Here is a 27,661-nt window from a genome sequence, read left to right as displayed (position 1 = left end):
CATTCTCAGCTGTGAATCTTCTAGTTAGTCCTCATCATCCGGCTCGTAAAGAGTTAACTGCTGCGGTAAATCGCCGCGCGTTCCCGTGCGAGCGCCCCATTGGCTGCGCGGCGGCAGCGCGCGCTGTTAATCAGCTGCAAGAGCGACTGAGTTCGTCTTCTCGCACGAGCTGTAAGGATGGCATTGCCACACACAGCAGGGCAACACAACACAACACATCAGGAGCATGCACACAGCAAACATCCCATCAGCTTCAGACACTGAACCTGGCACCTGACCTCTGCAGCATCAGCACCAGAAGAACAAGCTGATCGTTCCTTCTCTCAGAAACTGAAAGCAGTAGCACATCATCATCACAACAGTAGGAGGCGAGCAGATCACATCATGCACTGGACTTTCCTCGCGTACATACTTAGATCTGTTTTCTAAACCACACTGGGAATGGACAGCTGTCTCTGAATTTAATCAGCAGAACTTTTTCAGGACACACTGGACTGATAAAAAGTTCTGTGCTCGTTTATTTATGCGCACACATTCCTTTACACTAGACGGAAAGTGTAAAGCATTTTCCTTTCTATTATGGCTATTTAATGCCTGTAGCTGAATATCCAAAAGGAAAAGTTATGTTATTTATGCGTTTTAAAGTTAAAATAATGTTAGGATACTTTGATTTAAGATTTTAGGAGTTAGCGCGTCTCTTTATGGTAAGCTTTCAAAACGGACAATTATTAGTCAAAACTGGCTCACAAGCAGTCAGATGGACAGTGAGAGCATTGATATATTGGAGGATATGGTTAAATAATACGATTTTTAAGGAAGGATACATAAGCTCGGATACGTCAGGAAAGCTTGGAGCGCTTGAAACTTTTCCGCGTAAAGGCGCACAGGACGCGCAAAGAGGCGACAGTTTGCGAGCACCATCACCACCAACCCAGAAAACAAGGCGTAGAATGGTTGATAAGCTTGTTTTCATCACTAATGGGATTGTGCTGCTGTGATTTGTCGGACCGGAGGGAAGGTTGATCCACACACACTCGTTTGGTGCAGCATCGCGGTGCGCGCTCGGGGATGATCAGGATCTTCCCGGATTTCAGTGTTCAGGTGACGGCGGCGGCGGCTGCAGGTGCGGGAGCCGGTGGAGGAATGCCGGCTGCGTCAAGAGTCCCGGGAGCTACTAACGGAAACCCGCAAAACCTCCAAGGCTTGACGTCTTACCAACAAAGGTACGCTGATAGACGCAAAACATGTTTTTTTTTTTTTTTTTCATACATTCATACTTTTCATGTCATATGTGTTGCATCCATTCACATTCACCGTTGACAGGTCTACTGTATATATAAGCAATACCGAATTTTCCTGGAGGTTGCTGAAGGTATAAACTTAGATTCCTGACATCTCAGTTTCACTGAGTTGCAGGTTTTGCTTCATTTATCAAACACAAAACGCCACACGATATGAAGCCAACCGTTTATTGAAGCTGTAAAGTTTTACTATGTGTCAAATTCCACAACACACAAACAAATTGTGTCATATCGTGATTTAAAGTCAAAATAAATGTTTTGCATTCAAATTTACCAAACAAATAAGCACCTTTTATATCGTTTTAAGAATTCAAAGTAACCGTGATTATTATAAAACTGGTATCAACTATTTCAAAGCACATAAAAGCTCACTTCAGAACAAATGGTCTCAACTTTTTCATTTAGAATGCAAAATCCATGCATAATTCTTATTTTCATCTGAGAACAATGGTCTAAATAGATTAGAAAGGATATATATATATATATATATATATATATATATATATATATATATATATATATATATATATATATATATATACATATAGCAGTAAAGCTTTAATATCTAAAACCAAGAAAACACCAAAAAATCACATGGTGTGTGACCGATTTACACAAATAGAAAATAAGTATTCATAGCGTTTATAAAATTGCTAAACAGACTTAGTATTATTGATTAAAAAATAATTCACAAATTCAAACAATCATTTTTATCATCTACTAAAGCTAGACTGGCAATTATGGATGTAGATGTTCTTATTGTTGGTATATCAGCAGACTCGTGCACAAATGCTTACACATAGTGTCAGATTCAATTAAACAGTCTATTTAGAGCACAACACATGGAACAGGACATTAAATGGGGTGGCTGTCAGCTCGTGACCTTGACAGGTCACAGGTTCTATAATGCACATCACAGAACAGGCCTTTATTCATGTCAACACAGATTCATTTAGAAAGAGAGAGAGAGAAAAAAAAAAATATATATATATATATATAGTGTATGTGCATTAGTGCAAAAAATACTTTAACCATGTATATCTTTCTGCATTTATCTGTATATCTTACATATGAACATTGCATATGATATATCTTATATGATAAGATATTATGCATATATAGATCTATCTTTTCCACTCTTAGTGCTTTGACACAATACCTGTTTCAAATCAATTTAGTCTCAGATTAAGCTTCAACTTGGCATGCGAGTTCATTTTGACAGCTGTCGACATGTTTATGGAAAATATGAATGCAAACATCAGCATGCAAACGATCAAAAGGTGTCATGAAGTGAATTCTTCAATTCTTTCGTTGATGCATCAGAAACAACCTGTATATTCCCCATAAACTCAAACTATTTCCAACTACAACTGAGTGGCGTTGTTGCGCCGGCAGGAGAGGGAGATGAGAAGGAGAGAGAGGCAGGAAAAAAGCTGAAAAAATGCGGACAAACATACAGGGAAGAAGCGGCTGTGTTCGAGGGGCACATCGTGATGTAAAAGCCCCTCTCGTCCACTGATTCCTGGCTTCGTTTCCCCCGCGAGGACAGCCGCCGGATCGCACCAGCGTCCCCGGATTTCCTCTCACTTTATTGGCATGCCTTTGGATCTCAGCGTCGGCTGGTCTCGCTCCCGTCTGAACGCGTCTTAACGCACGGAGACACGGGCACGAGCGCTCTGGTTCCACCGATGGCGTTGCTTAAATTCTCCCGGTTCCGCTGTCAGCTGCTCGTCGCGTGAAATTCGGAGGAAAAAGTGTAATTAATAATTGCAGGAAGATGGCGCCCACCAAGCCCAGCATTCAGCAAGACCCTTCCAGAAGAGAACGGTAAACGCTCGGTTTGTTGTGTGTCTGTGGAAACGCGTGCGCTGACGGGCATTTTGGACCGAGACGTGAAACTTTGCCCTTTCCGCGGGAGTGTGTGTGTGTGAGGGGTTGGGTAACAGGTATACACGCTGACAGAAGCGGTGAGTGTGTGTGTTTTTGCTGTGTGTGTGTGTTGGTTGTGGTGGACAGAGGACATGACCGTTGAATGTATTCAGCGTGTGTCGCGCTGCTGGCAGGTTTCGCGGGAAATTTGTGAACATTCGAACGCGTCCATGTAGCAGCTTTGTATCCGCTCGGCGTTTGTTTTCCCGGCATTAGGCCAATCTGAGTAAAACACACTGTTTACTGCTGTGAAATAATGTGCACCAGGCTGCTGTTTGAGGAAATTTCAGTGTAGATCGATGAGGATTTGAGTCCTGTATTGGATCAGAAACTCTTGATGGGATCGTAATTTGAACAGTAAATAAATTTGGAAATGACAGTTGATCACAAGACTAGTTCTATACAGTACTCAGGTGTATGTTAAAGGATGTTCTAAGTAGCTGCAATGGTTTTCATTTGGATTGGTGTTTAACACATTATGTTACAGGTGCACGATTGCTATTATGATTAGTTTGATATATATATATATATATATATATATATATATATATAGATAGATAGATAGATAGATAGATAGATAGATATTTTAAATAGTAGGTTGCATGCTTAAAGATGAGTAGTTGAGATTTGCTGATGCTTTTTATGCTTGTGACAGGCGGTGTACTAAATTTATTTGTCAGATCAATAGATCTGAAATTGTAATACAAGACTGTTTTAATATGTGCATAAAGCAGATTTTTGAGAAAGTAATGTATGAGATCAGAAACGCTCGAGGATGAAGAAAACATGACACTAAATTCATCTAGTTATTAAACTGATGTCATGATTAGTTCATTTATAGATAAGAAATTATGATCTCAGTCTATTTTGTACATGAATCAGGTGAACATTTAAATGCTGTTGCTTTATTACTATTTTCTATGAATATTACATGTTTATCTGCATTTTTACTCTTAGATGACAGGTGGTACTGCACTGTATTCTGCAATTAGGAAATTATTTGATCTGTAGATCTGAAACAGCGGTAAGACTATTTTAATATGCATAAAGCATCAACTGGCTATTTAAGGACTGTTAAATGTATTTATTGGAAAATGTAGATAGATTTAATGTGCATTAGGGCTGCACGATTATGACAAAAATGATAATTGTCGATTATTCCCTTGAAATTGTAATTGCGATTATATATTACGATTAGCACAATTTAGATTTAATAATTTTTTTAATAGCTTTATGCCATTGTTTGAAGCCACTGCATGTCATATTGTTATATCAAAATAAACCTTTTTTTAAGCCTCAAATATCATACATATATATATATATATATATATATATATATATATAATTATTATTATTATTATTTTATTTATTTATTTTTTTCTGAGAAACCAAACCAAAGTAAATATATGCATGGTATTATGTTATATTAAAACAAAGAAATTCAAACAATTGGGAAAAAAACCCTTAAGATAATCTGTAGAGAGAACAACAACATATCTTATGCACACAGAATGATGTAAGTGAACTTTTTTTTTGTGTAATTGTGCCTTTAAACGATTACATAATTGTGTCATCTGTAATTGTAATTGCGATTACAAATTCGATTAATTGTGCAGCCCTAATGTGCATATTTCTTTCATTTTAGGATTAGTTTTGTTGAGCTGAAATTTTAATATGACTATATTTTAGGTGGGTGTTGTTGTACTGGTATTTTGAGTATCGCATTTGCATCAGATTTTAGTCAACAGGTGTTGCATTGAGTTAATCTGCAGTTATGAAATGACTAATGATCTGAAATTGCAACAAGGTTGTATCTTATTTACAAACATTTATGTGTTTTCTTTTTGATTGAAACCATTTATTGCATATTCATCAGTCTTTTCTGTTAGGATGACAAGTGGCTGTCGGATTGCGTTTAGTGTATCGCTGGTTCTTCATACATAAACTTACACGAACAATAGGTATTTTAGGTTTATTTCTCTGTTTAGCTTTCAGGAGTATTAAATTAGGCAGCACTGATTCACGCTGCAGTGTGTGTGTCTCCGTGCGGCGTGCAGCTTGTTGAACTAATGTTAAACTGTATGCAATAATTCTGCAGTGTATGTACAAAATATCAGTCATAGAGCCAGTGACATTTAACAATGTAAACACGGCTCGATTCATATACTGTAACGTGCAACTCCACAAGATTGTGTGCCTGACCGGACTGTTGAATGGTTATCATTAGCAGGTTTGACAAAACTCTCATAAAGCGCGATTATTTTATAATTCCCACTCAGAACGTGCAGATTACAGTAATGCACCTACGTCTACACAGGCCATGACATTAGAATTATATTCCACCCCCTGCCAGTCATAACAGCAGGAGATGTTTATGCTAAGTCAGTCTGCAGCAATCTTTCTGGCAGGAGCGTATTTGTGTGCCTTTCCGAGCATATCGCAGAGATAGGAATCTTGAAGATGGAATTAATTTTGAGGGGGAAACTTCATAGCCAGTGCATGAGTGCTTCCTTTATCACCTGTTTCCGACCGACATTCTGAAGGGGCTAAATTGCACTCTGTGATTCGTTATGTGGCTCCACTTAAGAGTTGAACCAAATAACACCGGGGCTGGAATTCTCAAGGAAGGTTTAGGAGTTTATTTTTCAATGCAGTGCTGTTTACCACTGCTGTAGGGAGTGTTTGTTGGGGAGGGAGAGATTGTGCTCTTGGGCGAAGCAACTCTGAAGGAGTTGGACACCAATTCACAGAGAGAGAGAAAGAGAGATTGGTTGGCGTGAATTTATACACAACACTAAACACAAAGTTGGCTTTGTATTGAAGAAAGCAATGCCTCCCTCCCTCACTGTGAGCAAACAAAAGTGCTAAATTGTTCCATTTCCTCTCCTACGGTGCAGCAGTGGATCCATAGATTGAGAGCGGTGCTGTGGCATTGTGAAATGCTTGGGGTTTATTTGGTGTTGCATTATAAAGTATCGTCTCTCTAATGGCTTGCATATCAACAGGTCCATTAACAAGACACCATATGTGATGCATGTCACTTCCGTTTCAGCTTAAAAATGAATGTATATGGGAAAGTGTATATCTTTTTTTTTTTTTTTTTGTCGTTGATTGTTTTTAATGGGCCTGTGGTGAGGCAGATTTATTCCATGTAGTTTCTAAATTAATATAGGCTCATAAAAGCTGCATGCATAATGATTATAATACAAATTAACAAAAAATTGGACTATAGCTTGTCACGCTGCAACTTTCATTTCAGCTACCCATGATGTAGGCCTAAATGATGAAAATTGGCCTGTTTGTTATTATAATCGCATTCAGACATGTTGCTGTTCATTGTACTAATCCTTTGATGTGGAATTATGAATATCAGCATCTAGCTAAACACTCAGGAGTGTCAGTGTGCTGTGCTTGTGATTTATTATTATAATTTTTTCATTCCCAATCACCAAGTTTTAGGTATGCGTATGTTTATGGTCAAAACAAAGCGCCGATGTTCTTTGAATGCTGGAGAGGCAGACAACCAAAACTGAGCTATACCATCACACAAAGGACGCACCAATTCTACCCGTTGCTTCCCAGGCGTCGAATGCGGCATAGAAGGGAGGCAAATAATCAATTCTGATGTGTATTTATCAAAATTAAGAGGGATTTCCAGCCCCCATCTGTGGCTGCTGCTCTGCGTGTTGTGCGTGGTGATTACCACGGTTCTCGCCAGCCGCCACTCGTCTCAGTTATTGTGAAGGTCAAAGCAGAGAGACAGACATAAAGAAGATGCATCCAGCAAAGGTAATCGCACATGCATTACTGCACGGCTCATGGTGTGAGAGCCTTTGAGATGTATACATATCTACTTCTGAGCTGAGGTGTGTGATTGTTCTTTTAGTTTGGGTTTTTGTGGACATATCAGTGAATCGGTGCACTGAATCACTGAATGACCTTTTTCATTTTTGCCTTTGTGTGTATATATACTGGAGTTAACATACTATATGAGTCTTATTTTTATTTAATTTACTTTAAGAATGTAAAGATTTTAAGATTATGGTAATCCTTATTATTGTCCATTTATAAAAGTCTGCTTTAGAAATTTGATTAGAGACTAAATTACACTTTTTATTCCAGTGAAAGTCAATTTCCACCATTTTTGTCTAAGAAAATATTTATAAAAAATGTTGATCTGTGACAGTGTGACCCAAAAGGGGTGTGTATTGTTGCACTTTATAAGGGTAAGTTGTCACAATGGAACCTGCCATTAAACTGCTTTTTCGACACGACACTGACAAGCTACACAGTGATTCATTGCTGATAATGATTGCGATATTGTGTAGCTTGTCAGCTCTGTGTAAATGCTACTCTATCTGAAAGCACATGCTGGAGATTTACTACTAATCACAGAACCGGCTTAACTGACAAGATATGCATGATAAATGCATGCGATTTATCGCGTAGCCCTAATTCTTACCTATACTTACTGTATATGATGATATTAAAATTCTCAAAATTATTCTAATGTAAAGGGATAGTTCATTTACTAACCCTCATGTTTTTCTAAACCAGTATGATTTTATTTCTTCTGTTCAACACAAAAAAGATAGCCATTGACTTCCATGGTATAGAAAAAATAATATGGAAATTAATGGCTACCAGCAACTGTTTGGTTACCAACATTCTTCAAAATATCTTCTGTTTTAAACAGAAAAAAATAAATTAATACAGGTTTGGAACAACAAGAGTGTAAATAAATGCCAGATTTTTGGATGAACTTTTTGGACTTCTCAATATATTTCAGAGGACTCTAGGCAGTACATACATGCCTTTTTATGCCAGAGAGAAGAGATCAGAGATGATCGTGCTCTAGGCGTCTAAAGTGTTGCTTCTGAATGTCACAGGTTTTGTTATGGTTTGTGGCTGCAGTAAAACCCGAGCTCCCCTTCTACGCGTTTAATGTCCACAGTGGTTTTAAGACCTTCATTTAGTATCTGGCTCTAAAGACAGATGTTCTGCCCGCTGACTCCCATCTGCTTCTTTGGTTTGGCTGTGCGGCGATCAGCTAATGCTAGCAGCAAGCGTTGCCCTTTACTCGCCCCCTCTAGTGTTCCAGCAGCACTTCTGAGCCCAAACAAACTCCACAGCGCTTCCAGAATACATGTGTAATCCTTCTCTATATGCATTGCAAAGAAAATGGATTTAAATGCAATGAATACTTGGATATGGGTATGGATTTACATATTTTGCACACACCGAACAATGGCTTTATCATTTTGATTAAGAAAACTACATGGAAAACTTTGGATTCAAGACCGTTTTTCCATGTATTTATGACTGGAAATTCAGAACAAAAGCAAATTACCACTCAAATACAGTTAGGCTAGTTAGGCAAATCTCAACTGCTTGATTGTTTGTATCACTGCAAAATGTAAACTATATAATCACCCACCAGTATATTTACATAGTATACTCACAAAAGCAATATATACCTTCCATATAGCAAATCTCAACTGCATGACTGCCTATAATGTCATTATATATATATATATATATATATATATATATAATAATGTGTGTGTGTGTGTGTGTGTATGTGTGTATATATATATATATATATATATATATATATATATATATATATATATATATATATATATATATATATATATATATATATATATATAATGTATATGTGTGTGTTTTTCCTGAGTTTTGCATGCAAAATTTCAATTTGTTAGGCAGAAGAGCCTCTAGAAGACACCCCTCACATGACTCGACATGGACCATCCTTGCACCTCACCGTAATACCCGCTGCACAGCCTGATAAATTAATTTCATGGCACATATGCTCGGTAGCCCACCTGCCACTTTAATGAGTGAAAGTCATATCTGTGATTTGGCTGTAAATGGAGGTAAGTCCCCTTCACCTCGCCTCACAAAAGAGCTACATCACGCCGAGGTATTTTCTCTATAGCATTCCTTACGCATGTCGTCACCTAAAGAAGCCCCCTTTGTGGGGATTTACTGACTGCTTTTGTGCCAGTGTTTTCCCAGGCTTATCACCGGGTACACTCATCTAAAGCAGCACCGCAGGACGCTGTGTCAGCCACTTCTGCGTCCCCTGCCACGTCCTGTGCTTTGACGTACCAAAGGCAAACTTTTGAATTAATAATATATTTGTCCGTGTGTGGCATGTCCTGACAAATGAAGGCTTTTCCAGCAGCAGACTGTGGGAAAAGGCCAGATTGCTTATTGATACTGTACAGCACAATAGCCATCAGCTAAAGTAAACACACGCAAACTCTCAGAGCTTTTGCAAGAGTAAAGAGTATTTTGAGGGACACATGGTATATTTGTGTTTTATTTACCCGTATTTTAGAGTGCAGTAAAACCATCAAATGGATAGTTCAGAGCTGCATTTGAAAGCACTGGTAAATGCAATGTGACTACACACTATATTATATTTGCTTGACAATTTAAACAGCCTACAGTTAGATTAATGTGGACAATTTACATTGAACTCTAAATCTGTCTATCCGTCTATCCGTCTGTCCATCCGTTCAGAATTAACTCTAAATTCACATGAAACCCTGAGTATTTTCCGTCAGTTTTATTAAAGCAGCTGTATACTATAAACAATAATTTTCATTGCCTCCTAATGAATTACAAACTAAGCTCAGGGGTTCACATTTTAAAGATTCGTTTTGGGAAGGCCGATAGAAATTCAATTTTGCTTATGAAGAAGCGAGCCGTGCTTAGGACGTAACCGTGTCATCTTGAGAACTTTCCTTCGCCTTTCAGACGGTACTCAAAAGAGCAGAAATGTATAGGACAGCTTTCGACGGAATAGAAAACTACTTTCCAGATAGTGTACTTGAAATAGTTGAGGTTTTGTGAGGTCACATCCATTTTTCCCCCTCTCTCTCTCATGTTATTTCATGGCTGCGTGGCTCTCCTCTTTTTAATTCTTTTCATCTCATTGTAGCCCCCCGTGTTTGAAAGTCTAGGTCAATAAGGATGGGCACATTGCGAATTTCATGATCTGTGTAGTGGAACAAATTGAAAGCAAAGCCTATATCAATCACACTGAAGTCAGGGTTAATTGTTCCTGCTTCACAAGAACTGTGGACAGATAAAGGCATAATGAAACACTTATGCTTCTGATGTGGGCACTCCTCAGGAAAAACGACAGAAAACAAAACAAATGTTTACTCCTATAGTAATTACTTTGGTGCAAAAGTCAAAGAATGAGAAACACACTTTGATGTGCATGTCCTTGAAATAGCCTGATTTATTCCACCTGCATTCTGTGCCCTTCAACTTTCGTTATGTTATGATTTTTCCTGCATGGCATTGTGGGTAATCGCTCTTTCTTACAAGAGAGTCTCGATTTGATCACAGAATTGCAGATACATGCTGCATTGTGATAGGGATGCAATGATACAATTTCTTCAGAACCGAGATGATCCGATACCGAAAATTCGGAGTATCTGCCGATACCGATCCAATCCGATACCAGCACAGTTTTTTTTAAATTGTTTTTTTTTATATAGAGTTTCTATACTTCTCTATGTTGACCTGATCATTATCTTTTGTGTTAATCACAATCTAGTACATATACACAACTTCATTTTAATGAAAAATAACAAATGAAAAAATATATAATCATAAACGATTACAAAAATACTATTATAAACTAGGTTGGTAGATAATTCAGCAGCAAAAGATACTCTAGATTCTAGAAAAATCATGGGAGCACAATAATTTTATCAAATCTATTGAAATATTTTATTTACAAATAAGTGAATAAGTCTAAAAATTTGTACAAAAAAAATTGCTCTTTGTATTGTTGTAAAATACATTATTGAAAAAACAAGTAGGCCTATACATTTATATAGAAATCTAAAAGATGTTTCTTTTAAATCTATAACACAGTAATAAAGGCAGCAACATATTATAGATAGGACAGAACAAGAAACACTATTAATAATCTTTGATTTTGCAGAAAATATTATAATACTGAAGGCGCCAATATAGATGCTTATGCGCATCCTGTCCATGCGCAGGCTGCACAGCCCTCCAAGTCCACATGTCTTCAGTTCTCTCTTCACAACAGTTCGGTCAGCGTACTGTTTGAGTAAATGAATCATTCCGTGATATTGGTTTATTTCAGAGGGAGTGTTGGTCATGTTAAAAAAGTAAATAAATTGTGGATTAATGCTTATTGGAGACGCGAACCGGTACAAACTATTCAGTCCTATTTGGTGAACTGGTTCAAGAACTGGTCAAATCAAACGATTCGTTCGCGAACCAGACATCATTTGTACAGAGGGAAGAGATATTGATGCGTAGTTTATTAAATATGTGCGTTAATTTAATTTAATTAATCTTTGAACAGTAAACCTCAGTTACTGTGCGCTCTTGAAGAGTGTTTCAGAGGATGACAGACAGCCGCAGCGGAAAGAAGAGTTTATGTGAACTCTAATTTAATGACTTAAATATTATTCTGTACCTCACATTAAACTGTGGAACAGCTTCAGAACACTTGAAATATAGTGCACAAAAACGTTTTGGTGCTTTATAATGTTTTTGTGCCTTTCGTGGAGCTCAACAATTACACAGACTAGTATACATGGGATCAGATTTGGATCGGTCTTGTCTGACCGATACCCAATCCGCAGAAAATGCCAGGATCGGAGCCGATACCGGTCCCGAGTTGTGATCTTGGTTTGCGTGCATCATGGATGGCTTTCTTGGAATCGTTTACTTGCATATTTATTGTATAAATCCATAAAGAAATGGTAAACTGTAAAAAAATTATTCCATCCTATGTCCTGGTTTCTTTGTTGTTTCATATTCCAAAGGAAAAAAAAAATCATAATTTTTTTGGGTTATATTTTTCTTTGAGAAACTTAAAAAGGCCTGATTTATTCCATGCATTTTGTGTTCTTCAGCTTTTATGTTGTGATTTTGCTGCATGGCATTATGGGTAATCTCGCGTTCAACCAGAGAGTGTGGATTTGAGCACAAAATAGCATATACATGCAGAATTGTAGCATAGACTTAAGTAGAGGATCTAAGCCTTGTTGGATCATGGATTGCTTTCTTGGAATTGTTTACTTGCATATTCATTGCATAAACCCAGAATGAAATGGTAAACTGATGAAATTTGTAATAAAACAAATTGCAAACGTGTGCATGCATACTTAAACGTGCTCGGGTTGAGTTGTGTATGCACACAGCTTGCGCGCATACTCAGACACACGTATGTATATTATATATACGTTCTCAGTATTTAGTTAATTGTACTCTAAAGTCCATGACAGCTATCACAACACAGTGGGTATTTCTGAAAATTAATGAGAATGATAATTCTTAAAAGACTGTTCCAGACTTTGCCCAAACTCATTAACTAAATCTCTCATTTAAATATATTCTAAAGACTTTCGGGGGAAAAAGAGAGGGGGGGGAACATTATTGCTATGTAAGCATTAACCCGATTTGAAAATGCTGAGATGAAGAATTTCATGGAAGACTGGAAGTCTATCAGTCAACTGGAATCCTGCGCTAAACACATCTATCTGCTATAATACCAGACGATAAACCTGGTCACATGGTGAAGGAAAACAATCCATTTCCTCAGCCGGTTTATTTGTCTGGGGTATATGTTTAGTTTAGAGTTGTTGATCTTAGTTTACTGTAAATCCTCTGTGACCCTCACATGTAAGTGGATCTCTTCCTTTGGCATTAAACCACAGCCAAATTCAATTTTGTGATATTTATTTAGTTAAGCTGCAAGTAAAATGTTTTTTTCCTTTGATTTATGTAGGTAAAACTGTTCACATGACCCCATAGTAAATTTAAAATAAATAAATAAATTTTAACTGTGTGCTAAAATATGCTAATGTACTGTAATGTGGAGTTGGAAATCGTTTCCTTTGCTTCTTGATTTGGAGAAATGTGTCTTAGCCTAGCCTAGCATGTTATCCTTCCAGTGCTGATGATGTTGAAGTTTTATAGAGGCTTTGTAAAGCTCCTGGTAGCTCAAGCTAGTCTTTCTTGCTTTTCTCGTCAACTGATTGTGCCAGTTAGATGTTTTGGCTCGTTCACTCTTTCTCTCACAGATTACTTCTCAGTTTCCTCTGTTCTATGCAGTTCTCTTCTGTCTTTACCTAAGAGACAAAAACTGAAATACATTATCTCAGAGACAGAAGAAGTGTCAATGGTTAAAAATGTGGATAATGGAAAGGTTGGGGTTTGGCGGTCAGGTCTGTGGAGGGGTGGGAACTGGAGATCTGCTCAGGTTGTGATCTTGGTCCAGTATCGATGTCAGCCCTCGTTTCTGTGTTGCCACAGGGATCTGATTATCCCTCTCAGGCTCAAATTAAGTTTTAGTAACAAGTTTTTAGTACTCCAGATACATAAAATATGTATCTGGAGTAATAAGGCAGTTAGTTTTTAACTGTTGCAAATCAGCAACGCCTGCCTTGAGAGGGTTACGGGTATTAGAAAAAGAAAAAAATACTTTATCTGACTGCTAAAATCATGTGGAAACATGCATTTGTTAAAGGGATAATTCACACAGAAATGAAAATTGTCATGATTTACTCAACTGCATGTTGGTCCAAACCTTCTGTTGATGGGAAAAGGAGCTGTTTAGCAGCTGTTGTCCATAACTATGTACTGTAAGTGAACAGTAGTCCATACGACTTCTGCCTTATATTTTAACTCTTCTGAAGCCTTTCAACATGATTAATATTTTTCTTCAGTCTGTCCATCACACCAAGCTATCATATAATTTTGAATATATCTCTGTGTTCAACAGTTTTATGTTTTGTTTATGGAGCTTGAGAGCCTCAATCAACATTCACTTTCATGGTTTGAACATATAACACAAAACACTAGGTGTTCCAAATGAAAGGATTATATTAAATAATATAATGAGTTTTTACTATATTGTATTTTAATGTTTTGAAGTGGACAGTTCATCTGAGAAATCAAACCCCTGGAGCCCCAAAAAGCGTTGTGTGAAGATGACAGGAAGTGCTGTATTGGCAGTTAAGTTGGTGTAAATGTTGGACTTGCCCAGCCTGTGGTCAGTCTTTCGCTCAAGTCTTTGAGCGAGTGAGAGAGAGAGAGAGAGAGAGAGAGAGAGAGAGAGAGGATGGAAAGTGTGCTCCAGGCCAGGACTGAGGGAGTCTCTGGCTCCGCGTGTGTGCTGAGATCTTCCTCTGAACTCTCTCTCTGCTGTCAGATGTGTGTCTTGCCCAGCAGTCTTGATTAACCCCTTCAGTGCCCACTCAAACCCGTGGGAGAAATCGTAAGTGTGTGCACCTCCCGAATCACTGCGGTGCTCAAAATTTTTTATAAACTCATATTAGCTGTCTGTAGAACGTGTGTGTGTGTGTGTGTGTGTAGAGGAACTTAGTTGTGTACAAAGGTTATGGTTATTATTATTTTTTATTTTATATTTTTTTGTAATTAACACAATGGCTCTCTGTCTCAGTTTTATTGTATTTTATTTTAGTTTTATTTCCATTTTCTTTTTTTTTTAAATAAGTTTACTTATAAAGTTAACTAAGGGTTCCTGCACCAAATAATTTTTACATGACATTTTACATTTAGATGTATTCCACATGTTTTATGACTACTTTAAAATCAACATGACATGAAAAGTGACCAAATAAGAATGTTGTCCTCCATTTTATTGTGCACAGTGTCATATTTCAAAGAAAACAATGTTTCAAAAACAGTTGTTGAATTTAATATATTATATAATATATTTTTATATATTTCATTTATTATTTTTTAATAATATTATTATTATTTTAGCTGCTGCTGCAGTTTTTTTTTGCATCAGCTGATTTTTATTTAATTGTATATTTTTTCATATTTCATTCAGTTAGTTAGAGGTTAAGTAATTTAGTCTGACTGATTTGTATAACATTTTGTAATTTGTCTAAATTGTTCTTGAAGTTATCTGTAATAGTTTGAGGTTGTTTTGTTGCATCACCTGATTTTTATCATTTTTTTAATGTTTACATATTTCTTGAATGTATTATTCTTAGAAAATTTAAATAGTTGATTAAATTAGTCTGACTGCCAGTTTCTTTCTGTTTGCGTCAGCTGATTTGTCATAATTTTGTAACTTTTTTTTTTTTTTTTTTTTTTACGTTTATTATTATGTTTGTGTATTTCTTGTATTTATTCTGTGTTTGAATATTTAAATAATCATTTTTTTGTTTGATTATGTTATTCTTGTATTTATTTATTTAAAATGGTTTGAGTAATGTATTGTGAATGCCACAATTACTTTTTTGCATCAGCTGAACTTCGAGAATAAAGCCCGCAGACATGCGGCAGAGCGCAGATAGATACGTCACGAGCAAATGGTGAAGGGTTAAAAGAAATCAGTGGGGGACGGAGCTGTGTGTCAATATTTGGACAGTTACTGTGTGGCGCAGCAGATGAACGCAGCATCTGCTGTGTGCGGGAGGGTTTCTGGATGAGTGTGAACGGAGAGGGAGGTGGGTGATTGTGAAGCTGGCACACAGTATGCTCCCCGACACATTCCACAGGAAGTCCTGCGATTCCGCTGGCATGCACGCCCACTATTCATCATAAATATTTTAGCAGTATCATACCCCAACCATGCCCCAGTCATTTTGCCAAGCGAGGGGAAAACATTTAGCTTTCTCTCTCTCCCGCTCTCTGATGCCTTGTAAATTATTTTTCATGCTGCAAATGTCAGTGTATTTATTTTTCCATGAGCGGCATCATTAGATATAACAAGAATAATCTTAAAAATCTCACATCAGCAATGTATAATCTGACGCTTCACTTCAAAGCCAGACTGTTTACCATATCAAGGCGATGCTGTCAGAGACTCTTTCTCTATGCTTGTTTACTATGAAATTGGCAAAATCGTCAGGAATGGAAACAGAGAACATTTTTGTTAAGTTGTGATGCTCATTAAAATGGATCTTCTCTCTCCCCCATGGCCTTCTGCTCGTGATAATGTTCTGTCGAGACACTTAGAGCATTTTGTATTCCTCCGTCTCGCTTTGTCTCGGTTTAACCCTCACACGTGCATATATTGTCCTTCCCTGTGATGTGAATCCGTTAATGAGTTCTCTGACAAATACAGTAATGGCCTTTCACTTACGCATTTGGTGTGCTGTCTGTTGGAATTACATCCCGCTCTGCTGAAAGAAAATGGCTTGTATCCTCAAAGGTACAAGAGGGTCAATGGCACCACAAACGCTTTGCTGTGTAAGAGCTCCAAAGACATCTTTGCGGGAATTCCTTACTGAGACTATAAATGGAACGGATCATTGAAAACAGTATTTTCTTTGCTTGTTTGAAATGGAGTTTGATGTATTATGCCGACATACTGTACTCCCTCCCTTGTGCACCTAGAACATTTATTGATTTAAAGGATCTTCCACATAACTCCCATCTAGGTTTCAACGAACTTTGAACTCCACGCTTGAATTTTTAAAAGGAAGTAAAAAAAAAAAAAAAAAAAAAAAAAACATTAGCCAATTTCACAGAACATTCTTAAAGGAATCGTTCACCCAAAAATATAAATGTACTCATCCTCACACCATCCACCTCTGCAGTGAATGGGTGCCGTCAGAATGAGAGTAATCCACATGATTCCAGTCCATCAAATAACATCTGTTTTGGACTTTTATTGTATTTATTTATTTGTGGTTGGATCCAGATCCAGGTCCTCCCACCTTACATATACCTAAACTACCCATTTCCACCCCTGATCCCTAAACCCACCCATCTCCACCCCTAGATGGGGATCCAACCGCGCCCACTGGATCCAGTGTTCTGCAGTGAGGGGCTACTGAATTTTGGTTTAAATGGTTTGAAGTTAAAAACAGCTTGATGGATTTGTTTCTTACAAACACACAGCTTTTCTCTTCACAAGACATTAACTGATGGACTGGAGTCTTGTGGATTGTGATGTTTTTATCAGCTGTTTTTACTCTCGTTCTTACGGCACCTATTCACTGCAGAGGATCCATTGATGAGCAAGTGATGTAATGCTACATTTCTCAAAATCTGTTTCCATGAAGAAACAAATTTATCTACATCTTGGATGGTCTGAGGACGAATTTAAATTTTTGGCCGGTCTATTACTTTAAGAATAAAATTCTTCTCAAGTGCAATTTTCTTTTTCTTTTAGAGTAGAATAAGTTTAAATTCCATTAATGTAATCGGTTTTTGCACTTGCAAAAATAGCTGAAAAGGATTAATCTAGGGATAGTGAAATGGTGCTTGTGAAAAACATAATTTACAGCCATTGTTGTAAAAAAAAAAAAAATCCTTTTCTAAGTGAGCTTGATGGAGAAATATATGTAAAAGTGCAAAAATATAGAATATGTCTCCTTTGACATTCTCAGATGTTGCATTTCATACAGCGTCTTTTTTACTGAAAAAGCCAAAAGCGTTCCCACACACATGAATGCTCTTTGCAGGTATTGTGAAGCCCACAGCGGGTCCGAGACGTCTGTTCTCTGTAGGCCGCTGCTGAAGGAGCTTAGCTTAGTTTTGTTCTCTGGCTCTGGGCAGCATCTGAACAGCTTCCCTGTATCTCTCTCCAGCAGTCGGAGAGCACATAGAGACGCCACCGGTGATGAATGGGGCACCTTGTCAGTTAAAATGAAAATTCTTAGCCAGATGATAGCTTCATATTAATGCCTGTTTTATAGATTGGAGCAAGTTGTCCGAACAAGATGAATGTTGGTGATGAGAGGAGAGATATAAAATAAAACCGCTCCTGTACCTTCATCAAGAGCACGGGCCTTTGGGCGTGGCTTGTCACATGGTACAGCGACACATGCTCTTTCCTGTCTGTATAGAGCCTAACTGGATGTAAAACCCTATTAGCGTTCTCCATAGTGGTATTGATTTTTAGCAGGAGCCTTTGAAGACACACTTTGAGCTCTGAGGTTGTTAAATTATTGTGTATCAAAATTTTCATGCTGGTATCAAATTTTCATGTTGCAATTAATTGCTAATGCTTTTATCACTGTATACGGTATTATCAAGATATTAGAAATTTAGTTTTTAAATCTAAAAATTTAGTCTTTAGGTCATACTGTATTACAGGTTTAAAACTTTTTTTCGTATAACAAAAATAACAATGCAATAAAGCCATACAGAAAAATATATAAAGTTTTACATGGATTAAAGTGCAAAAATACTTGAAAATAAATAGCCTATTAAGTCTAAATATTTAAGTATTTGGGGCTGTGATGAACACCACAGCAAATCCACAAATCTGAATGAATATTTAAATGCGTTCTGGAAAGTAGAGCAGCTGCTTTATTTATGGGGTTTACAGGGTAACGGTTTTTGGGGCATAAAATAGAATTGGGATTGGGCCTTACTGACCCCAAACTTTTGAACGTTACTGTAATGTTAGAAAATATTTATATTTTAAATAAATGCTCTTCTATTTAACTTTTTTCATCAAAGGATCCAGAGTAGTATCACAGGTTCCAAAAAAATATTAAGCAGCATATCAGTTTCCAGCACTGATAATAAATTATCATATTAGAATGATTTCTAAAGGATCATCTGACACTGAAGACTGGAGTTATGATGCTGGAAATTCAGCTTTGATTACAGGAATAAATTATATATTAATGTGTATTAAAATAGAAAAACATTATTTTACATGATAATATTTCACAATATAATTTTTTTCCCGTATTTTTGATTTGATTTATGTGTGTGTCTTTCATGAGCAGCAAATCAGCATATTAGAATGACTTCTAAGGATCATGTGACACAAAATCTGCTGTGTCATCACAGGAATAGATTATATTTTAGAATATATTAAATGTTTACTTTGTTGATTTTTTAAAAAATTATACTTATTCTATATTTTGATCAAATAAATACAGCCTTCATTTTATATTAAAATTAATATTATCTTTTTCAGATTACAGCTTTTTAAAGCTTTAATGCTATAGGATGATAGTTTGTTACCTCACGAAAGTATCTTTTGTTTCTTGTTTTGCTATACTGTACTTCTTGCCTCAAATCAAAATTTCAGATGTTGTGATTCATCTCGGAGCAGGTTTGATTGGTGGCTTTGAACTCTTTATTGAAGAATTTTGAAAAATCCCAACAGAAAAGAGAAATGGGAAAAACAGTTCCTGGAATCAAGAGCGCCGAAAATCGAGGCGGTCACAGTTGCACTGTACAGGCAATGGATGTTTCCTGACCGTCATTTAATGCAGCATTGTGTGTCAGAGAGCAAGTCCTATTACATGCAGCTGTTTCATCAGCATCTATTGCCGTTAGAAGTCCATCTCCCTCCTTTTCTGGCAAACTCTCGCTCTCTCTCTTTTTGTGCTCTTTCTGGGTGTTTCTCTGGTTTGGCTGTGGCTGAAAGCTTTAAGTGTTGTTCTCTCTGAGGTCTGTCCCTGACTGGCTAGCGCTCAAAGCTTTAGCGATCTGTTCAGACACATTCCATTCACACAAGCCCAGTGTCCTGTCAAAGCAATGATATTGATTCAGGAAAAAAAAGAGAAAAATCTCTCTCGTTTTCCTCCCTCTAATTTGAATGTTTACATCTCATTTTAATCCTCATGTCTTGTTTGAAATGAAATCCATCCATCCATCCATCCTTCCATCCTTCCTCTCACCAAACAAATTGGTAATTACGTGATCGTGACATGATATGGACCTGCAGTGAGCAGACACATGAAAGAGGCCTCGGACACGACCACAGCGAGAGGTCTTTGAGAGAAAAAGAGACGGCTTGAATGTAGAGTGGATGGGCTCAGAGCAGAGGGCATGCAAGTTAGAGACAGAGAGGATTTCAAGCTTTGGCTGGTTTCTAGTGGCCATGAGCTGATGTGTTTCAGCATCACGCAACAGAAAGCTTTACATTCAGCTTAAGTGTTTGAGGAAAACATTGCTCAAGTTCCACCCCAGCCTGGTCTGGCTTTATCTTTTCAGATCTGAAAAGTCATGTTTTTTGTATTAATGTGTATATATAAACCTTTTAAATGTATTGTTTATATATAGATTAGTTATCATTTAATTATTACTTCTATTTTCACTTGTTTTTTCCAACATGAATATAGCTAGAATGGCGCTGAATTATAAATTATTTATATATTTATGTATGCAGTATGTATAGTATGAACAAAAATAATGTTGTTTATTATAGTTAAAATGAAAGAAAAATAAACAGGTCACCATGTTTTTCTATTTTAGTTTATAATTCTTTTTTTGATTGGATATTGGTGATATCAGTATTGAGAGTGTGAGTGATGGCTGGCATGACTGAAAAAAAAAATATATATATTTTTTAGCAAATAAAATATTCACTTTTTTTTTTTTTTTTTTGCACAGTATTTATCAAAATCACTAAAATGATATAATTTCAATAATTCTATCAGTAGAACTGCTATAATACCAATATGATTGTCTGCTTCATTTTTATTTAATGATTAATTTAACCCCTTTTTTAACTTTTACGTTTACATTTATGGTACTGCAAAATTTATTATAGGAAAATAATATTTCACTCTTTTTTTTTTACTTAATAATATATCATATTTAATTACGTTTGTTTTTGCCTTTTTTTTTTGGTAACGAATTATGACATTTACAAGCAATTCCTGAATGAAAATTGTTTCTGCACCATTTTCTTTTGTGTGTATGATATTGGTATAATATTGGTACACCAGAACATATTTTTCACTGATTCTATCGATGCTTTCTCCGTGGCAGGTTTCGAAAGTTACTAAACTGTACAATCTTGTGCTCTATTTTAAAGTGTTCTGATGTATTATTTCACTTTAAGTATGTGAATTCACCCAGAGACACTGCTTTGTTTTGTTTAAAACAGTCAGATGAAATGGTATGGCTTTATAATACAATAATATTTGTAATATTTTTTTCATCGTGGATATCAGTTGTCAGTTATAATATATAAAGTTATTGGTCAACTTGCCTCTAATCATTCCACACTACTTTTAATATTGAGGTTATGAATCTACAATGACTTGAAGTGATCTTGACATTAATGAACATTCACAGAATAAGTTTTTCTGGACCAAAGGCCTGGAGGTTTGGAGCAGTTCTCTGAGGGTTTGCTGCTCACTGCTCATGTTAATGATGCTTGCACTGACTGAAAAGTGATGCCAAAGGGGTTTTAGGCCTTTGTGGAGTCTAATTATTGTTATCTGAAGCTGATTTTTAACCACACTACCAAAAGAAGAGAAGAGAGCAAAGTTCCCGATGGAAATCTGTCAAATGACAGCAACTTTCAGTGAAATCATGGGATGTATGTAAACTTTTGATCAAAGAATCTCATGATAAAACAGGCGTTCTGGTCTCTAACAGCATAAAACAGATATGATAAAACAGGCGTGGTCTCTAACAGCATGTGTAAACCCACGAGTGATTTCAACTGATGACGTCACTTCCACCTAACCTTTAGCATAACTGCAGTCTCATTGTCATCAGCTCTCGTTCCCCACTTGGAACACAAGCGATATCGTCTCCGTCTCACCACTGTAATCTGCTCTGCACATCAGCAACAGAATGAATTGATCCAATCAAAGCAGTTCATCGGTGATGTCACACGATCGATCGCTGTTTTCACCTGCTGAGTCTCATCTTGGCTCACCGTGTCTCTGGACTGCCTTTTCCGTCTGTCATCTACTTCATGCTCACTGCTTCATTTCGTCTGTCTTCCTCTAAAGACCTCCTTTTTCTCCAAACCACTCTGAGTCTGTCTGACCTCTCATCTTCCCGCAGCCAGTCCATTTGTATTTATTATTTTAGCTTAGGATGGACGTCTCATTGAAATATGGTGTCTCCAGGTCTTTCATGTTGCCCCGGCCCGTGTTTTATCTAAGTAATGTGCTTTGTGTCTTTTGCTTTTCTCTGCTTTTCTTTCATGCTGCATTAGATTGAACAAGGACAGCCAATGAAAAAACACATTTACATTTTCTCTTTTAACATTCACGAATTCAGACATGATTTTAGTAGAAAATGCAACAAGAAGAAAATATTTATCTATCATCTATATATCATCTATATTGTTTTTTTTTAAATCTTTTTTAAAAAACAAAACCCTTAATGATCAGATGACATTTATTATAAATACTCTTTTTTTTTTTTTATATAAAATTTTGAATTGAATTAGAAAATAATAAAAAAAGATGTTTTCACAAAGCTGTAGGTATGTGATTTAACTCGGTGTGAATGATATTTTTAAGTAGATTTTGTAATATTGGCCATTGTCTTCATTTTGGCTATCAATAATCAGCCATTATTATAAAAATTATTGTCTATCATTCAAAATTAATTTTTGGTGCAAAATACATTTTTGGTGATTTCTTTCATTTTGGCTGTCAATAATACTTAGCAGTTGTTATAATAAATGCATCTGTCGACCTAAATTAATTTTTGGTGTATTGCTTAATATACTATAAAAAGGATAATAACATTATACTTTACATAGCATTGACACTATATAAAATAACTCCTATAGCTACATAGCTAAAATAGCTTTAAGAGTTTGGTCAAACCATTATAAAAGAAAAAATTACTTTTGTTAGATTTTTTTTCCATGTAAGTACAGTATACTCTAGGCTATTAACAAGAAAAAATAAGTCCTAAAATTATCAGCTTCCAATATCGGCCTAGATATGATACCGATACTGGTCTGAAAGAGCTTCAGTGTTTATTGACACTGATAATGATGCATCCTAATACACAGAATGTACACACATAGTATGTTGTATCCACCTCGTTTCTTTCTCTCCTTCTTCTGGAGGATCTTGCGCAGTTTCTTCCGGCTGTCCACAGACCCATGAGATCTGGAGCAGAGGGGAAGCTGTCAGCATGTCTGATGCCTGTCAGAGACAGAGGCCGAACAATGGATGCTCTTCTCTCATCCATCTGGCCTGCTGTATGTATATAGGTCAAAGACAATGGAGCATAGAGAGAGAGAACTCGGCCACTGATAAAGTGCAGTGGAAAATTAAATGTTAGCGTTTTGTGGTATCATAGAAAATGACAAATGACATGTGGTAATGGTCTTAAGCCGATAGCAACGCCTGCTTCCCAGCAACATTAATTCAAGCAGGCAAGTGCAGGATGCGGCTGGCGTTCTGTTCGGTGTGACCTGCACTGGAGGTTCTGTAATAGACCGAGTGACTAGAGAGAAAAGCCAGAGGAGTTAGAAGATAAAGCAGCAAACTTTACGAGGAATAGAACAGATAAAATTTCTGTTTATTTACATTTAAATAACTTTTTTTTCAGCACTTCTCTTGGGCTTTAGAGTTTATTCTGTATGTTTTTCTTATTTTTTTTCCCCCTCACTTTTTTTATTTTTTTTCAAGAATACATGTTGCATAGTAAGGAATGACATTGTGCTGGTGAAGCTGGCAGTAGCTGGTGCTCATTGCAGGTAATTCTGGCCAAGAACCGCCACTTAGACAGGAAGCAACCGTCTGACCATGTCTAGCCGCAGTATGCTTGGGTGGTATGACTGTACATACAGTGTGACGCAAAAAAATATGTCAGAGGGAATTGATTCTGCTATACTGAATCAGTGATGTGACTTTAACTCTTAAACCAAGCAGATAACTGTATTCTGCTCTGCAAACTGTGGCAGATGGGTGTTTTCAGTGTAGACGACTTTGATCATTCTGGGAGTGGTTTAGTTTTGTAACTGTAGGTTTGTTGAAGATTCCCACATGAATGCATATTGAATGTGGGAATGAATGCAGTTTTTTTATTTTATATAATGTTATCTAAGTCCACTGAAGCCAGATGACTTTAATAATCCTATCTTTTCTCACCTACTACAAAACTCAAATTTTTAAAATAAATAAATCATCAATAATCAAACAACTAGCATTTCAAAACTACCTTTATCTATATATATTTATACCTAATATATATGTATATGTATATGTACAGTATATGTATATATAGAGATAGATTTAGAATAAATATAACTATATTGTACATTTTTGACATACTGCTAACGGTCTTAACAGACATTTTCACATATTAATATTCATTGGCATGTACTTTAGACATTTTAGCTGGGTTTCTGATAAATAATTACTTATTGTATATAACCTGTGCAAAAACAGCCAATCAGGTTGGAGCTTGCTGTTTTTCAAGACAGCTGTATGCATCCAATGGTCTGTTAACGGTTTGCAGGTGTATCGTCTGAAGGGGAAACTAAGCTCTGTTATTATTTCACTTTCTGCAAGATCATGAAAAAGGTTTCATGATAAAGGAAACCTCTCTGTAATTCACTACAAGAGAGCAGCACAAGTGTGTGTCAGCTGCTACTCTAGGTTTGGTGAAGGTTCCTGGCATCTCAGAAATCAGCACAGTAAGAGCAGCAGGTTTATCAATTTGAGCTGGCCAACTGCACAGCTAAATGTATGTGAAAGTTAACAAATCCCTGAGGTAAATTGAGCCAGATTTCAGCTGTCTGTGTGAGACTACTGAGGTGCGACATGCTGGATTGAACCTAATGCCTGAGGCTAGTGCAATCAAACCGACAGTTGAAGACTCTCCAGTTCCCAGCTGGGGAGAATCTCAACCGCACGGCAAATGACTCACCTCAGAACTGGAGGAGGAAGATGGTGACATTGTTTTCATCCACTATTAAAGCACTCCGTCAGTGGTAGCATTTATATTTTCTAGAATTAGAATTAGGGCCATTGCAGCATCCCAGTCCACATGGTATCAGTAGTATTTTGTGTGTGGGGTTAATACAGCCCAAATTTTTTTTCTAATATTGCTAAGCATTTGATAATATTGACAGTTACACAAATGTATATATACTTTAAACCAGCCCTGTCATGGTCCCTCCACAGTGTTCATTTGCTCCTTACTCTCTGAGCAAGGGAAATCTGTTGGAACACTTTGGAACATTCATTCACGGATTTGCACTGCGCGATGTCTTCACACATGGACAAGTGTGACATCATATACCTCGGTAAATAAATACAATTTAAATTCACATCTCGCACACTTCAATGCACTTTGAATGGAACATATACATTCACTTCGAACTGGAATCATGGTGGAATATCCTGTGATGTCCACTTCACAGGACACTTACGTTCGAATAGAACAAACGTATGAAGCAATAAGAGAAACATACAAAAAATGCGTGAGGACTGGAAATGGAACCTCTGTCTTAGAAAATTTTAGAGCAATTATCATCTGGGTCAGGATAGCACATCAGCTGTGTGACCAGTTAAACCCAGTGAACACCAGCTTGGTCAGGTTGGTGGACCACCAGTGGTGTCACTTTTTTATTATTATTATTCTGTTGCTCTTAACTATGAATCAATGAAGTGTAAAATCTGACATAATAGTAGAAGTATGCTAACTGAGAAGCAGTTACTTTTTAGTGCCCAGTTTGGATCATCCAGTATGTTGTCATTTGTATTTTATAACCAGGTTTAACTAGATTAATCTAAGATGGTTTATCAGCATACTGTAGTGCATTCATATGAGCTATCAGATTATGCATTTAACAAGTGGCAGTTTTGTCCTTAACAAGTGTTTACAGGTTTCTATATGCAATAAAATTTTAGATTTAGATTTTGCTTTTTAAAATCAAAGAAGCTTTAGAAAGTATAGCAAGTAGCATATACTGTAAGCTTAACATATATTAGACCTGTAAAAAAGTTACAAGTTGAGAAGTTTTTGTAATATAAAATTTACATACAATATATTTATTATATAATCAATTGATTCTAAAATAAATTTATTTTAAAATATTTATTTATTTTACTATTAAAATAGAATTAGAGTAAATTTAAATGTAAAAAGTGAAAGTGACATGGCATTCAGCCAAGTATGGTGACCCATACTCAGAATTTGTGCTCTGCATTTAACCCATCCGAAGGGCACACACCCCGAGCAGTGAACACACACACACACACTGCGAACACACACCCGGAGCAGTGGGCAGCCATTCATGCTGCGGCGCCGGGGAGCAGTTGGGGGTTCGATGCCTTGCTCAAGGGCACCTAAGTCGTGGTATTGAAGGTGGAGAGAGAACTGTACATGCACTACCCCCACCCACAATTCCTGCCGGCCCGGGACTCGAACTCACAACCCTTCGATTGGGAGTCCAACCCTCTAACCATTCGGCCACGACTTCCTATATTGTACATTATTTTTGGACACTATTTATTCTCTTAGATCTCAAAATCAAATCAATTTGAGCGCGATTTAAACCCAGATGATTGTAACCACTCTAAGCTCATCTGTCTTGTGAAAGCTATATAGCCTGTCTCTGATATGGTGATATCACTCGTTGTCGTCTCTAGTGCAGCTCAACCAGGTCTCATTCCATTCGTTGATCTTTGTGATATCACAAATCCCGGGAAATATGCATTGTAGTCCAAACGAGTGGTTCGTTGTAGTTTTTGAAAAGTGATTTCTGTTAAATAAAAAAATTCCTTTTTAATTGGACGTTGAGCTTTGTAACTTTGCAGATCTTTTTTATTCTCAAACAGCAACATTACAGGCTAACTAAAGTTGAAAAAGAAAAAAGCATTATAGCACCCCTTTAAAATAAAACTTATAGCAATTTATTCAGTTCTTCTACATGAAATCTAGTATAATGTGAAGAGCACATTTGAGTTTTGGTGTTGATGAAGAGGGGCTAGAGCCTTTCTTATTGGGCTGCAGGGGCACATATGATAAAAAAGGTTAGGAGACACAGTTATAGACTCATCATGAGCAAAGCAGCAGAACTCTCTCAGTCTGTCCGTAATGTGTGTCTGAGAGAGTAACGTGTGTCCTCCCCTGTGGTTGACTTGTGTGGTGATGCATTTGTTAGGGACATGAAACGACAGCAATGACAAGCAGATTTCCTCTCTGTGCGTCTCTGCCAAGCGCGGGCTGGTGTGTTCCTTCCTGAGTGACTGTGTAAAGTATTGACAACAGCTGAATAAATAAACATAAGCTGGGACTTAACTCCCGACCGCTCGGATGGACGGAGAAACAAACGTGCCGCTCTACGGTAACAGCCCCCTCCCTGCATTTCTCGCCGTAATGGTGCATTTACAGACAGCACAAACAAGGGCTCTCTTATCCCCAACCTCAGCACAGGATATTTATCTTAGCCTCTAAATAAATTGATTAGAAAGCAGGAGAGAGGAGACTCGTCCATCAGGCGGATGTTTCAGGGGGAACTGCATTAGTGTGCCGGCTAAAGGACATCGCTCTGACCGACCCTCCCCCTCCTTCCCGATATCCGTTCCTCCTCCACCATCATGCTGATCTCAATGTAACATAGCTCCAGTGTTTCTCCGGACACCTGCCTGCCTCTTTTTTGCATATGTACACAATCTACTTAATGGGTCATCAGTTCTGGCAGAAAGAGCTGATTTTCAGAGGGGTGG

The 27,661-nt window shown here is 37.1% G+C and overlaps 1 protein-coding gene across 2 annotated transcripts in view; it reads left to right on the top strand.

Annotated features, from left to right (window-relative positions):
- The first annotated feature begins 235 nt into the window (after positions 1–235).
- The window catches only part of LOC128031781 (neuronal PAS domain-containing protein 3-like), a 267,459-nt gene continuing 240,033 nt past the window's right edge, over positions 236–27,661 (top strand). Inside the window, exon 1 of one of the 2 annotated variants that reach the window (XM_052620192.1) lies at positions 236–1,223. In XM_052620192.1, the coding sequence (XP_052476152.1) occupies positions 1,069–1,223 (155 nt within the window). In that variant the 5' untranslated portion in view covers positions 236–1,068. Of the gene's footprint in view, positions 1,224–2,688; positions 3,129–27,661 lie in introns of those variants that run through there. The other variant, XM_052620193.1, reaches the window with a different exon arrangement.

The sequence above is a fragment of the Carassius gibelio genome, chromosome A17, assembly GCF_023724105.1.
Source record: "Carassius gibelio isolate Cgi1373 ecotype wild population from Czech Republic chromosome A17, carGib1.2-hapl.c, whole genome shotgun sequence".
Classification (NCBI taxonomy): Eukaryota; Metazoa; Chordata; class Actinopteri; order Cypriniformes; family Cyprinidae; genus Carassius; species Carassius gibelio.
Note: the sequence above shows the minus strand (reverse complement) of the source record. Positions and strands in the feature narration are given on the sequence as shown.